The sequence below is a fragment of the Austrofundulus limnaeus genome, unplaced genomic scaffold, assembly GCF_001266775.1.
Source record: "Austrofundulus limnaeus strain Quisiro unplaced genomic scaffold, Austrofundulus_limnaeus-1.0 Scaffold78, whole genome shotgun sequence".
In the NCBI taxonomy this organism is placed as follows: domain Eukaryota; kingdom Metazoa; phylum Chordata; class Actinopteri; order Cyprinodontiformes; family Rivulidae; genus Austrofundulus; species Austrofundulus limnaeus.
Genome location: NW_013952480.1, coordinates 1305637 through 1321051, shown reverse-complemented (window position 1 = coordinate 1321051; position 15415 = coordinate 1305637). Strand labels below are relative to the sequence as shown.

At 40.8% G+C, this 15415-nt stretch overlaps 1 protein-coding gene across 1 annotated transcript in view; it reads left to right on the top strand.

The window, feature by feature from the left end:
* The window catches only part of rftn1a (raftlin, lipid raft linker 1a), a 40223-nt gene that overhangs the window by 17462 nt on the left and 7346 nt on the right, over positions 1–15415 (top strand). Inside the window, exons 3-4 of the mRNA XM_014011228.1 lie at positions 9119–9302; positions 12970–13078. Of these exons, the coding sequence (XP_013866682.1) occupies positions 9119–9302; positions 12970–13078 (293 nt within the window). The remainder of the gene's footprint in view (positions 1–9118; positions 9303–12969; positions 13079–15415) is intronic.

Sequence of the window (15415 nt, the reverse complement as noted above, 5' to 3'; positions counted from 1 at the left end):
CATCCATCCATCCATCCATCCATCCATCCATCCATCCATCCATCCATCCATCCATCCATTTCCTTTACCTGTTAAACCATACTATGAAAAATTTGACAAGAAAAATTCTAGTTAAAAGCTCAGCAAATCAAAACACAGAAAAAAAGTTAAAAGAGTAAAATTCTAGCTTATTGTAAGCTAAAAGTATCCAAAACCCAGCAAGAAGCTAAAACCAGACCAAATAAAAAGTTGGAAGTAACTCTAGCTTAAATGTAAATGTGCCAAAATGCCATTTGAAAACTAAAATTAGCAAATGGCTGGCAAAAAGCYAAAAGTAGCTAAACACTTTAAGTTGGCAAAACAAAAGTAAAAATWGCCAAACCCCAGCTAAAAGTTAAAGCTAAACAATGCTAATAATTTGTTAAAAGAGACAAAACTTTAGCTACAATGTAAACATATCAAAATATTATTTAAAAACAAAGTATCAAAATGCTGCTCGTAGCTAAAAGTTTCAAGACGGTTTTTAAAGGGGCTGTAAGAAGTAGAATCTTTGGTCCAGTGAAAATAAAGACAGCTTTAGAAATGTTCAATCTTGGATGACCCTTCTGTTGTGCCCCTCTGTTCTCGCTCTCCCGTGATGCTGTGCTTCTTTAATGACGAAGTGACAAACAGTAATGAGTGAATGAGTGATAGAAGAGGCACCTCATGTAAAAAGGACAAATCTWGGCTGTGACACGGACTGGGCAAGCTTCATTCAGATCCATTTCCCATTTGTCCCAGGTCCAATCTGGAGGAGGCTCCAAAGCAAAGCACTTTCACATTTCTTCTTCACCAAATAATTCAGGGAAATTCTTTTTTTTTTTTCTTAACTGCACCTTGTTCTGTTTCTCGGTATGCTGGTTTAGCTGAACAGGGTTTTGTGTTTTAATCTCCTTTGCTTGATCATGTGTGTTGTGTATTCTTATAAAATTGCCAGAGTTGYGATTTAAACTTAAAACTCCTTACATAAACTGTTTAGGTTAGCTACTTTCAGTTTGTTTTTGTAAAATATCTTCAGGGCAGGAAGTGACTTTTAAGCAYAAGTGTGCAGCTCATGTTGCAGAGTTCAAAGACTTATTATATTTAGCCATATTATCTATTCTATAGCAATGCCTCCCTTATATCTCCTGCCTCCTTCACTCTGTGACAGTACAGTAAGTGAATAAAGGTTCYGTCTTAGGGAATGTGTTCTAGCGTGAGTCCATCTCAGAAAATAAAAAAAGAAATGCTAAATTAAATATGCTTACTGTGTCTTGAAMATATTTGATGGGAATCCTCTAGAGGCATCTCTTTCTAAAAATACTAATTTTCGCTTTGTGTTTTTGTGAAGAATCAGAAGGGAGCGACAGTGTGAGGGGAAATGGATAAAGGAGAAACACTGAAACAAGAGATTTATTTCTAAAAAATCTGTTTCTTTTTCCCTTAAAGCCGACTGCTTCTAAAGGCCCTCACTGTGCGCTTTGTCACCTGACCGACAATTAAAAAAAGGTGCAAGTAGCTCATCGAGATTCCATTTACATGTCATTTCCAATRCAACAGTGTAACAGGCAGCAGGCACAGTAACACAGCCAAATGGCAAACGGTCCGGCTGCCAGTCGGCTTCGTTTTCAGCCAGCCCTGAAATCTTTGGCTAGCGGGCGAGGCTGAGAGAGGATTCTGGCAAACCCGAATGGCAACGGTGACCAAAACAGACAATAGACACGAGGATGGCTTGTCATTTCTTTTTTGATTGCTGAAGGCTGTTGCAGAGAAATCGTCCAATCACGTGTGCGGCGGACACAAAAAGAGGACCGCACACTTGTGGTGCTCATACAAGTAAACCAAGGCGGCTCATTCCCGCTCGCACAAAAACACTTTTATAGCTCTTAGTGAACGGAGTTAGTTTTATCTGCCAGCAGACAGGCAGGTCATTTATATGGTAAACTCCCTGATGCCACCTGAGCTGCTTTAGATGGGCTGACTATATTTTAGGATAAACACAGCTCCTATGAATTGATTTTGTGTGTGGGTGTGTGATTGTGAGTGGGCATATATCTGCCTCTTTTCCTCCCCTTCTGTCTGATAGGGAGACCGTGAGAAGTGAAGGATTCCTGAGGATTATCTGATTGTTTGTGGAGATTGAGAGACCTCATTCCAGCAAAGGGATTTATTTGTATTTGTGTGTGTGTGAGGCAGATAGAGGAATCTGTATGTCAGTCCATGACATTGAGGAAACCCACGGTCAAATCCCTGCTTTAATTCAATTTGGMTTTCATTAATGACATTATTTCCTTGCCAGTGTGACTTGATGACTCCCACACAGTAATGAAAAACAAATATCTCTTTGCAGGCGGCCCTGTGAAAATATGTCAGACAAGATGCCTGCTTAATAAACTAAGTTGCTGGAAAGARGAGCTTTGTGTTCGCAATGAAGAGGAGCGTGATGTGTTTCCCAGCTTGAACTTTGAGAAAACAATGCGSCCAATGATCGAGTGTCTGCTTTTTGTTTTATTAGCTTTAGTGCCGGAGCCTGAAAAAAAACATTTCCGCGCAGCTAAGCTCCCGTTCGCTCCCACTGGGTCGCAGCGACTCTGCAGTAAATCCAGGGAGGATGAAGGGGGGAAATATGTTCAACGTTTCAGGCATTTGCCCTGTGGTTCACGCACAGACAATTTCTTTGATTTGTCCGGGCCCCTCAACTCATCATGTGACCCAAAACCAGAGGCTTATTCTCCTCAACTGTCTTATTATTGTCTGATCGCCAATCTGCTGCAGATGCCCTGAGTCACAGATACCTCCAGAGAAAATGGACCAATCAGACCAAGCATGAGATGAGTTTTCACAACAAATGAATGTAGAATCCACATGTCAAACTCCAGGCCAATGGGCCAAAAATGGCCTTTGTCACCATTTTATCTGGCTCACAAAAGTACAGGGGTTAGACAATGAAACTGAAACACCTGGTTTTAGACCATAACATCCCTTTCAGACAGCTTCCTCTTGCATCCACAGTTAATCCTGTTGGATGTGGTTGGTCCTTCTTGGTGGTATGCTGACATTACCCTGGATACTTTGGCTCTTGATACATCACAAAGACTTGCTGTCTTGTTCACAGATGCACCAGCAAGACGTGCACCAACAATTTGTCCTCTTTTGAACTCTGGTATGTCACCCATAATGGTGTGTGCATTGCAATATTTTGAGCAAAACTGTGCTCTTACGCTGCTAATTGAACCTTCACACTCTGCTCTTACTGGTGCAACATGCAATTAATGAAGACTGGCCACMAGGCTSRTCCAATTTAGCCATGAAACCTCCCACACTAAAATGACAGGTGTTTCAGTTTCACTGTCTAACCCCTGTATGTTTTACATGTTTCAAAACTGGCCTACCAATCTATGAAGTATTGAGTCTCTATCATGCTGGTTATTTTGCTTTTGCTTTTAAAAAAACTCAGCTTAATTAGTAAAGACTTATGGCATTAAGCCAACTTCAAAGCCAAGAAAACTAAGTTTGAAATTTTCAGAAATCTTTGATTGGAATGTGATTAGAAATTGTTGGTTCCTTTAAAAAAGGACTAAAATCATTACTGCTGAAGATGGAAACAACATTGAACATTGTGCAGAGCGAGAAAACACACACACTTTAGTGGACATCACATTTCGGTACAATAACAACAAAAATAAAGGTCTTAGAGGCCTTAAAGGAATGCACATCACCTGCCCCCTTTTACGTCTATTTTATTTTTAAAAGCACTTGAAATATGTAAGATTCTCAGCTATCACCTCACCAAATTTTAGCTGAAAATCTTGAAGTTTGATTAACTGCGGCAGCCAACTTRAATCAGGTTAGATTCATTTTTGAGTTTTATTAAAATCCATCCAGCAAGTCATCAGACATTTTGCAATCAGACTCAAATTATGCTTATTTTTCATGGTGACAAAAGATAAAAWCATGAATTATTAAACACTAACTTTTTTTAATTAAAGGCAACAAAACTGAATCCAACTATTTGGTTTTCTAATGTGTTCTCTACAAAGCTACAAAGTTGCTATGCTTTGCAATAAATCAGTTTCAAGGTTTTCTCGCAGCTAGTAAAACTGATTTTTTTGTGTTTTGTTACATTTTGTCACATTTTTTTTCATTTGAGCTATTGGATCATCATTATCTAGGTGCTCACACCGATTGGTTACTGTGACTTGTTTGATTTCTGAGGAATAACTCTAACAACAAGTGTGACTCGTTGTCCTGGTCTCCTGTCAGTCAAGGCTGGGCTCAGATAATAAGCTGAAGAAACAGAGATACTGGAAAACCTGAGCAGGTCGGAGGTAGATGGAAGGGGAAAAGAGAGGTAGGCGAAGCAGAAGTGAGGCAAAGTAACGCCACCAAGGTGTAACGGAGAGAAAGAACCCGGCTCGTGAAAACTAGGGATGCAGTGAGCATCTTTGGTGAGAGGAGAAGTAGAGAGCGAAAAGAAAAAAAAAAGGTGCGAGAATGAGCGGGTGGGAGTCAGGACTCGGCGTATGTGTGAGGAAGGAAGTTAAGTGTGATGCCGTGTGACTAACGGCTGCTGTGAGGAGCCGAACTCCGCTGATGACTTTCTGCTGTCCTGCAGAGACGGAGACCCACTCAGCTCATTAAAACTTACAGCGAGCGTCTAATGCTCAGTCCTGTGTGTGTCAGCGCGTCTGGCTGCACTTTATTTAGACCAGAGGTGTACCGATGACTGCAACGGCTTCTGTTCGACGTATCCTCATACGTACATGATCCCCACAACAATGTTACGGTAGATGCTTCCTCTGTCGACAGAGAGTGATGCATTCCATCTGCCTAACGTGATATATTCTTGCTGTTGGGATTTATTTGGCTCAGAGATCCATCAGTCTGTGACATCTGCATTGCCTGACACACTTTTCATGGCAAGCACAGCACAATTTTTTTTAAAAGTTCAAGTCATATTTGTGCAYGACGCTTTAGTCCTGTTGCATCTTCAGATAAAGGCCTTCAAAGATGGCAGAGTGTTGCTGTGAGTCAAAAGGTTGGAGCTCACAGCTTCACGAGAACATGAGTACTGTATTGTGCCTTAAGCGTCACACTACGTTCTCACAGTGACAAACCTTTTTTTTTCCTTCTCCTGCTTCTGTTTGTCAGCCGTTTTTGTGAACTCTGTTCTCTTCTGGAGACATTTCTTAAACCTCCTTTGAGAAAGCTCTCATACCAAACAACAACTGCCAAAAGTTTTCAGCATATCCCCCAAAACAGCAAGGAGCACCTCCCCCGGGCTTTTGAAAGTTGATAATTTTATAGAAACTCTTTTGGCAACATATCCTCTCCTAAAAGCTCTGCAAGTCATTAGAAGGCTTTTTAAATAAAATCGTGAACCTCCAGCAAAGCGCTCGGATAAGCCTTGAGGGTAGCTGTAAGCAGTAATCCCTCTGCATCACCTAGGCAGGCTTAGTGGAAACTCTTGCTTTCTCACGCGTGCAGACTTCCAACAACACAGGCGAGTAGATGATTCATACAATTCTCGCTGAGATACCATGCAGCACGTGCGTTGCAGAACATAAAAAAGTCAGGGATTTGTGCAGTATGAGGAATTAAAAAGCYCTTTGAAGCTGCTGCTCCTCAAGCATCTTGTGAAACTCCGGGTCAAAAAGTGAGCTGTCGGCCTCTGTGATGTGGTTGAGGCTGCCGGTTGATGCAGAAATAGTAGAGAGCGAGGAACAGCTGAGCTGAACAACCGCTCAGCGGCTTCTTGTGACCATCCAACAATGCACCCTTGGATTAGTCCCACAAATGTGATGAGTGTTCCCACTTAAAACTTCTCCATTTTTGTTTCAAAACCACACTGGGCATACCTCCAGTATGCTTAAAGCTATTTGTTGCAAAGTCATGAGAAACTGTCAAAAAAAGTTTTAAATCATAAAGTAGGAAATAAAATCTGCACTAATACCATATGGATTGTTATTGTGTCTTTAAATAAAAAAATTGTGATCGGATGCCAACTACCATAGGCATTTATTTACCTACAGAAACAGCCGAAGTGACTGAAAACGGGTCAACATTGGTGATGTACCAGGAAGAGCTGTTTGAGGTTGAGAAGTTGGTAGACATTTAAACTCAGATTTGTTCAGTAACGTTTGCAGATAAGATTAATCAGGTTTAAGGTTGGATTGAAACTGTAAATTTACTAGTCTAGCAAAAGTTTTGCAAAAGCCGCATGTTTTGCTGAGCTCTGATCTTTATGGCTCTTAGCTGCTCTGCTTGATCCCCAATATTTATTCCTAGTTTATTTAGTCCTACTTGTTTCGTCACTTGCATTTTGCTTTTAGATGCAGATTGACTCTTAAATTTCCACCTAAACATCTTTGAGATTCTACACTCGTCCAATTCCACCATACCGGTGGTGGGGGCTGGTGGTATATATAAAAATATACCAATATATACAGTATACAGGGGTTAGACAATGAAACTGAAACTCCTGTCATTTTAGTGTGGGAGGTTTCATGGCTAAACTGGACCATCTTCATCTTCAACCGTCTTCATTAATTGCATGTTGCACCAGTAAGAGCAGAGTGTGAAGGTTTAATTATCAGGATAAGAGCACAGTTTTGCTCAAAATATTGCAATGCACACAACATTATGGGTGACAAACCAGAGTTCAAAAGAGGACAAATTGTTGGTGCACGTCTTGCTGGTGCATCTGTGACCAAGAAGTCTTTGTGATGTATCAAGAGCCAAAGTATCCAGGATAATGTCAGCATACCACCAAGAAGGACCAACCACATCCAACAGGATTAACTGTGGACGCAAGAGGAAGCTGTCTGAAAGGGATGTTATAACCATGTGTTATAACCAGTTTCATTGTCTAACCCCTGTGTGTGTGCAAGTGTATATTGTGTGTATGTATACATACATAAATACATACATACATATAAAGATTTGTTAGCTGCACGTGCTGTTAGCCTGTCTGTGATAAAACCACAGAAAACCATTCATTTTGACAAGTTTCCTTTTGCTGGATTTGAATACTCTTTGGTCTATCCACCCCYAGCCTCTTCACTTCCAGTTTTTCCTCCAARCACATGAAGGAAAACGGGTGAGAAATTAAATAATCCACCTCGTTTTTGTCAGTCTTTCTCACCATTGTACCTACTCGGTCTACGCCAAACCACKCCCACGTACACTCGGGCTCGAGGCACGTTATTGGACGTCCACCCTCCCTGGGCAAAGCCTGTGGCCTTGGGCTGACCCTGGGACGAACAAAATTAACCTCAATGAGTTGCAAATTGAAGGGGCGGGATCAGATGACTGTCAATCATTCTGCACCATGAAAGACATAAAATGAGTGGGGCTRTGAAAAGGTAGTCCTCTGGAAAGACTCGGGGATTTTCTCAAGACTTCTTGGCACCAGTTTTGTTGTAAAAGCCCACTTATATCAGCGATCCCTGGTTCTCAGACTTTTTCTGTATGATCCCCTCTTCGGAGAAAAAACATTTTTATCCTCATTTATTAAACTTGTTTTATGTTTGGCTTCACTGTTTGCAATAATGTTAGACAACATTTTCATTTAGTTGCATTTTAACCCTGCTGATAACACCACCCTCCCTGCTCTCACCCCCAGCTGTCTCCATAAAGGCCCTGAGCACTTCCCATGATGTTTCCCATTTCGGAGCAGAATCCGCCCCCCACTCCCTTTTTTTWAAATCCCACAGTGGCAGACAGTATAAATGAAGTCACTGCTCAGCCTTAAGCGCTGCCCAATAACTTTGTGTATGCCTCTCCCTGAATTAGCTGCGATGCTCTGACTGCGTCTTGTCGGTGGGTGAGTGCCAGCCGAGCAGAGCTAATGACAGCTAATGACTGTTTACGTTGACAGGATCGTTGTCACCCCCCTCCCCTCCAAATCCCCCCATCCCTGCAACCCCACCCCRGTCTCCAGCTGTTGTTATTATTATCATCACTACACTTCTTTTGATAAGTCTCCACAGACGCCCGTTTAAGTGTTTGCTTGATGAAAAGCCCTCCTGAATCCAAGCGGTTATGCCAAAATCATGTTTCTCTGGGAGTTTTATTTATTTATTTATTTATTTATTTATTTATTTTCCCATTGTTTAATCGAGATAGGAGTCAGGAGAGGAGAGCTCATGTGCTTGTATCCTAGCACGATTGCCAGCAACTTGTGTGTGTTTTTGTGTGTGTGTGAGTGAGCACGGCAGATGATGAAGAACAAATTGAAAATGAGATGGCTTGCAGATTTTTTTTTTCATCCATCGATGCATCCGTGTGTGTGCGTGGTTAATTTATTCAGGTTATTTTCTCTTTTCCAGACCCATGCAAATGAGACTGAATGGGAAAGGATGACAGGCRTCGAGGCACAAACAGACAGCCTCATCTGTGCCTTCCCTGCTAACTGCCTTGCTCCCAGTTCTCATCTTTGCACCGGCCTGCCTTCACCCAGAAAACAGCCATACGTGTGCGCTCCCCCTTAAAGCTTTTGTCCGGACAAAAAGCTCTAAAATGCTACAACGCGCTAACCTCAAGAGGGTTTCTGTCACCTGGTGAATTTCCTGTTTGTTTCCATATGATAAGCTTTGAACAAGCATTCGGTTTGGTAATAAGGGACCAGCTCGGCGCTAACAATTGATGCTAATACCAGTCGCCCAAACAAGCGACAAGATTGCATTGTCCCAAAATCGTTTGATGTTTGCGTGCGCGTTTGGCCGCCTGTTTGTGTTGCTGAAAAYATATTAAACTCTCTGCTGAAATGGATACACTGCCATGAGCACTATCACTGTTGTGTGAGAGAGCGGGGACAGAGGCTAATAGTTCTGCTGTAATTAGTTTGAGATTTAGCGTGAAGATGCCATGTGTTGTTGTTCGGTGGGAATTATCATAATGAAATGTGCTCTCTCTCTTTGTTCTTTTTTGTCCCCCCTTTTTTTCATCCCCCTCCTCTTTTATCTCCCTTCCTCCTTTGTTCTAGCTTTTTTTTTGCCCATTCCTCTTCCTAAGCTGCCCCATAATTGTTTGGACCACATTTTTCATTAACCCTACCTGTCTAACCTTGTTTTTCCTTCTTTCTTCTCCCCACTTTTTCTGTTTTTTTTCCTACCACCAGAGGTGCCGGTGTCATCWGTGCTTTCTCTGTCTTCGGTCCGAGAGCTGCCGGTTCAGGTCAGGGACCTCTATGCGCAGGGATTCGTCCTGGTGGCCGTGCACCCGTTCGTTCACCCCTGTGGGCCTCGCCATGCGCACATCCAGCGCCAGCTCCACCGGGCCGTGTTGGTCCGAGAGACCCACAGGTATCCTAAAAACACCTTTTTCTCCAACAACAGCATCAACTCTGCTTAWGAAAATACTTTGAACTGTAAATTTCTTCACTGTAGGTTGATGAAGATAAATGGGACGATTAACTCACAGCCAGATTTAGCTAACAATTAGAAGGTGCCCGCGTGTGTGACTCCATTGTTTTGACACTGGAGCCAACTGAGACTCATTACCACAAGCTTCCTCACCTCCTTATGTTAATGTTAAATTAATTGTAGATGATTCAGCCTCTAAAATCGCTCAGTTCAGCTCACTATCCCAATTCTTTCACTCTTAACTATGYTAAATTTACTGCGGTTTACTTAAAATGCACAGTTAACTCATTAGCATGTAGTGCCACCATGTTAGCTAATTTTTCAYGTGTAACCACTTTGACTTAATCTCCCAATCTTATAGTGGAGGTTATTGATAGATCTAATCCATTTAATCCAGACTCTGAAATACCTAAAGTCTTACGAMACGTCAGTTGTTTCCAGGACTGGTATCAATACTTCACAGGGTTTGCTTTGGTCAAATATGAGCAAAATAACGCAGAAGGGCCAGAAGCAGYCGCTTTAACATCCTCATACAAAATAAATGAAAATCAGACTTTTAGTAATGACTCACACTGAAAGGTAAAGCAAGCCTAAACATTTTATAAAAAGGTGTTTTTTTAATTTTTTTTTTACTAAAATGAACCTCATCCTTTCTTTAGCAAGTTAAGGTTGACCTTATTGTGATAATTCTAGGTGAACATGCGGCAAAAAAAGACTAAACAGTCTTAATGTAATATTTGASTAAATTAACCGACACGTGTTTATTCACAGGCGTAGTTTTATAYGATGAGAGTAAGTGTCAGGGTCATGTTTTCATACAAAAAAAGAAATGATTGTAGATGTAGATGGAATACTGAGCCCATGATTCAGTGCCATTCATATCCCTTCAGTTCTATTATTAAATCAAAATGATGCTTTGGATTTTAAAGCAAGTAAGCCACCTGTGACTTAAAGTCTGTTTGGACCTGGCTCTAACAAGCTCAATTACAAAATGACAGCTTTAAACATGTTTGCTCCTGGCAGTGCCATTTGTTCCAGGTGATCATTTACAAGCTTTACGTTATACATATGTAGCTGAGCAACAAACAGGACAGACAGCTCTACTGATACTCCTGTACAATCACAAATACATTCTGCCTCCTGTGATATATTATTCTGTAAAATGAATTTATTTTATTTTAATTCACCTCAGTTGTAATTTTGTGGTGTTATTTAGAAATGTCTTATCAGGCTTAGTTATGTAAGCTAACAGAAGTGATATAAAGGAAGTACAGAAGCTTATAATGATCAGTGACTTTATAGACAAACAGCCAGTATTCCACAGATGGACTGTCAGCTGTTCTCTAACACAACATCTTTGAACACAAGTGCTGTGAGCCGATATACTGTATGTGACGACGCAGCAAAGCCCAGACTCTTGTGATATTTACAAAGCATTTTATAATATAACCATAGCTCCAAACGGTCTCGCTAATCGATATCATTTCAACAAATCTCAAAAAGAGGGTTATTTAAACTTTGAGCCTGAGAAAACCTGTATTTAGAGTATTCCCTCCTGTTTTTTTAAAATCCTGTTTTGGTAAACAACTCAAGACTGACAGATTATCCCAAAATCTTACAGATACATTCATGGTTTATGGAGTTTCCACAGTCGCTGAGTGCGTTTTTGTGGGGAACAGAGTGGAGCCCATCCCTGCTGTCATAGGGCAAGAGGCGATGCACGCCCTGGTCAGGTCGCCGGGTCAGCACAGAGAAACACAAGACAAAATAATAAAAAAAAGTCAATTTAACCAGGTTAATTCRTCCAGCATGCATGGATTTGGATAATCGGAGGAACTTAAAGAATCTGGGGGAAATGTATGCAAACACAAGGAGAACAGACTAACTCCACACAATCGWGTCAAACTACGACCTCCTTCCTGTCAGTGACAGTGTGAACCATCACACCGCTGTGCAGCCACAACCCCCCTAAAAAAAACCTRTAGTCTCACAATTTCCAACTATTTGCGCAACTTATTAGTTGGCACGTAACAATCCCGACAGCGAACGGAATGAATTCGCTTCGTTTACACTCTTGAACGTTTCCTGCACCTTCAATGTAAATTCAGATAATTATGATTTTTGTATACACACACACACACAAACACGCACATTAGCAGGTGCCAGGCTGTTACTTTGATGCCCCTCCTGCCAAGCTGTCCTGCTGCTTCCTGGCACCTGTCACTGTGGAGACGGCTGATTGCATCATCAGTGCTCGCCAGAGGGGAACGGCACACTGAAAGCGAGAGACCGTCTCGCTGTCCTTTCATCTGCTTCCTTCAGCGACGACACCCCCCACCCCCAGTTTTTTTTCTTTTTGTCCCAGTCACCCTCCTTTGTCCCCTTTACTCTGCCTTTTATCTCCCCATCATCACCATCCCTTTCATCAAAAACCATAAAAATGAAAGGAGAGCAAAAAAAATTCTGACTGATCCACTGTTTCAAATCTAGCTGAGAATGTCACTCACGCCTCAGAGCACAAGATATTATGACGGCCTTCCCACTGACCTCAATCCAAATCTGAAGAGGCGTATCTGAACGTGACTTTTATGATGGTGCCTTGAGATGAGGGGAGGAAAAAAAATGGAAATTCAGTCCTTTTTTCTGTCTAATAAGTCTTTTGTGGCTGTGGTAAATGTGTGCTCTCCCTAAATGGAAAATTCCCCCTCCATCAGATTTGACATTATGTTTCTGCTGTGATCATTCTGGGTCAACAAGTGCTCCTGAAGATGTCTGCCAGAATCTTTCAAGCCGGGGCTCATTCTGACTGTAATGTTACCGAGTGATGGGCTGTAACTGCTRTAATTACAAGGGACAGGAAATAAAMCTGCAAGAAAGTCCAGAGGGATTTTAATGGTGCACTTCAGATTTTCAAAGTGGAGTTCTATGGAAAGGTTATGGACAAATAACATCTTACCTGTTGTAGATARCTCTTTGAGTTACCTCAGTGAAAAAAAAAACAAGTTTATTCTGATTGGACTGATAAAGCTAAATGCTAGTTTGAACACAGCCAAGACCAAAGTTGTCTGATTTATAAAAAAAAAAAGCGAACATGAGATTTCTGCAGGAAGTACCCCTGACCACATTGAAAAGGAAGCAGTTCACTCAACTGTGACTGTTGGTGGCCTGACGTTTTTTTTTTTTTTGTTTTGTTTTGTTTTTTGGAGAAAAAAAAACATTTTCATTTGGAAACATTCTGCATGAACTTCCAGAGACATTTTGGCCAAATCTTGCAAAGAGCTTGCATACAGATTGACAGAAAAATACAGTTCTGGCGCTCTAGAATTACAGTAACTGAACTGAGAAGGGTTTGCATGAACCATTGTTAAACTTGGAGTTGTTAAAGTGGAGTTGTATAAAGACAGCAGTAATGCAGTAATCATAATTAAAACCCTTCAAACTGAGATCATTCAAGGCGCTTTCTACAACAGGAAATATATGTTTTATATTGTTGCCACTTTGTGAAATCCAAACTTTGCTGATCTGAAACATTTGATCCACAGACTTTATGTTAACTTTTGTGCTTTTTTTTTCTCCTTTTTTTTCTCTTTCGTTTTTGACCTCACAGTTCAGAGAAAAGCCATCTGAAGTGGGCAAGAAATCGCCTGGAGACAGACGTCTGCGTGGCCAGCCAACAGGCTGCAGACCCAGAGATGATTCAGAGCTATGTCAAAAAGGTTAGTTCAGAGCGCGGCACATCCGCCTGTTGGAAAAGCGACGCGGTCGATGTTCCGCTTCTTTTCCTCAGAAMGACAGTTCTGAAAAGATGCGCTTTATTTTGAATCTTAACACGTATTTATAAGATTGCAACRTGATCAAACAGGACTTTAGCAGCTCATTTCTAGGATTATTTTGTGCAAAGTCTTTCTAGTGGTAACATATGGTGGTGGTTCTAACTGACTGGCGCTGAATGCCTCTCACTTAATTAAAAGAAACTGTGACAAGAGACTGTTTTTTTTCTAGGAAAGCACATTTCCAAGAATTGTTCTCACCAGACTTTTATTAAAATTTACATAAACAGTTAATGTTAGATTCAGTTCTCTACTAACATCACACTTGTTACGGTGTGTGTGTGTGTGTGTTTGCGTAGCTTTGCAGCAACACTGTGGCAAACATCACAGTGCTTAAAACGTTCCAGTCATCGGGCTGTAATTGTTTGCTTTTGCCAAATGATAAACCGTTCTTTTGGTACTGACATGCCGAGCTTCTTTAGCTCAAATGAAGCAGATTTAATTAGTGACTTTTCTTTCTTTGACTACTTGTGAATTTACATAATTGAATAAATTTGTGTTAATGGTAGCTGAGCAAGAATCAGGAAATCAGCATACTGGGACCCACTTGTTGCACATCTTGCGCTCTTGGCTTTGCTGTAACAAGTGATCATAAGAAAAAAATGGAAGGTTAAAGTTATTTTGGTAAGTCATATTCAAAGCAAAACCCAGAATTTTCTAATCACAGCATCATTGTTGGTATTTCTTGCACTGTGCAATTAAGATGTTGTTGTCCAAGTTGTTCTCATCAGTATTTTTTAAGTTTTCTGAAGGTCTTCCAATGTTTTTTTGAAATACTGGTGGCTTTTGTACATATTTTAAACGCAAACCTTCAAAACATTTTATTTTATTGCTAAATCACCTAATTACTCACTGTACACTAAAATGAACAAATAAAAGAACAAGAAAAAAAAGAGACCTAAAGCAAAATGTATGAGAAAGTAACATCCTTTAAATTAAAGGGCGACTGGTATTAAATTGATATTTTGCTAAGATGTCCATTTATATTATTGAGTATTTTTATTGCTTAAATGTTAAGCGAGTTATCAAATAAAAGAAAACTAAAATTGAAAATGAGCTGGTACAAGAATTGGAATGTTGTCTTAAAAAAWACAAATATGGCTCAAGACTTTTGCACAGCGCTGCCTCCGCTGTCGCGCTCATTCTCAGTGCTCATGAATACGCCAGTGGTCCTACATTGGGAAATGAAAATGTGCTCTATTGAATAGATTTGCATCTGAACACCCAGCGAGCACAAAGGGAAGCCTGATTGGATGGAAATGCACATCACTGAGCATAATGTGATCGGCTCCGGCAGCGTGACATGAATAACCAATCGGATCACAGGCCGACACGGGGAGAGAGTTTGAGATAAGAACCCAGGAGCTGCAGACAGCGACAGAGAAATTCTATACTTCTCTTTTTCCAGTACTAAACCAGTCTGCCCACTCTCCTCGTCTCTCTGGACCATCTGATCAGATAAAACTGAAGCGTGTGTGTAAATTGTGTTTGTGGGCGAAGGAGAGAGAGACTCTTCAAAAGTTACGTGTGCGTGCGTGTTTAAGTGTCATATTTWATGGCTAATGGAAGAAGATGCGTCTCGTTATCGTTCTGCGCTGGTTCTGATCTGATTCCTTTCCCRTCGAGTCTGTCAGCACAAATATCAGCTGACAATTAACCACCGGGGGAGATGGGGTGGGGTACGCACACACACACACACAACACAAGTGGATGTGTAAAGATAATGAGGTCCTTTTGTCATATGAATATTTGATCTTTTCAGTTGATTAGGTAAGCTGCTATTTTGCAGAAGACCCACCTTTCTGTCTGTCAGCCTTTGTTTGTGTGGAAATTAGGCTTTGTTTGTCARGAGAAAAGAGCCGGGCCGCAGCAGAATTTATTTGTGCTGCACATTTTCTGTTTGTTGCTCCGATTTATGATAGGAGGGGGGGCAATAATGGAATTGCCTGTGTGTGCAAGAGTTAGTTCATGTCTGTGTTAGGGAAACATCTTATGAACAAGTGAACAATTTTGAATGAAACTTAAAAAAAATCAAGCTGACAGCCTGTTAAACTAAAATAACTACAAATTAGTCAGTTTTACAGATATTKAACTCCAGTTTGGTGTGGCAGTAGTTGAGCCATCAATGGGGTGCCGTTTGTAAAGTTACACAGTCAAAAATTACCACCAATATTTTTGTTTTATTTAGCCTTTTATAAGAAAAAAAGAACACATTTATTTTTC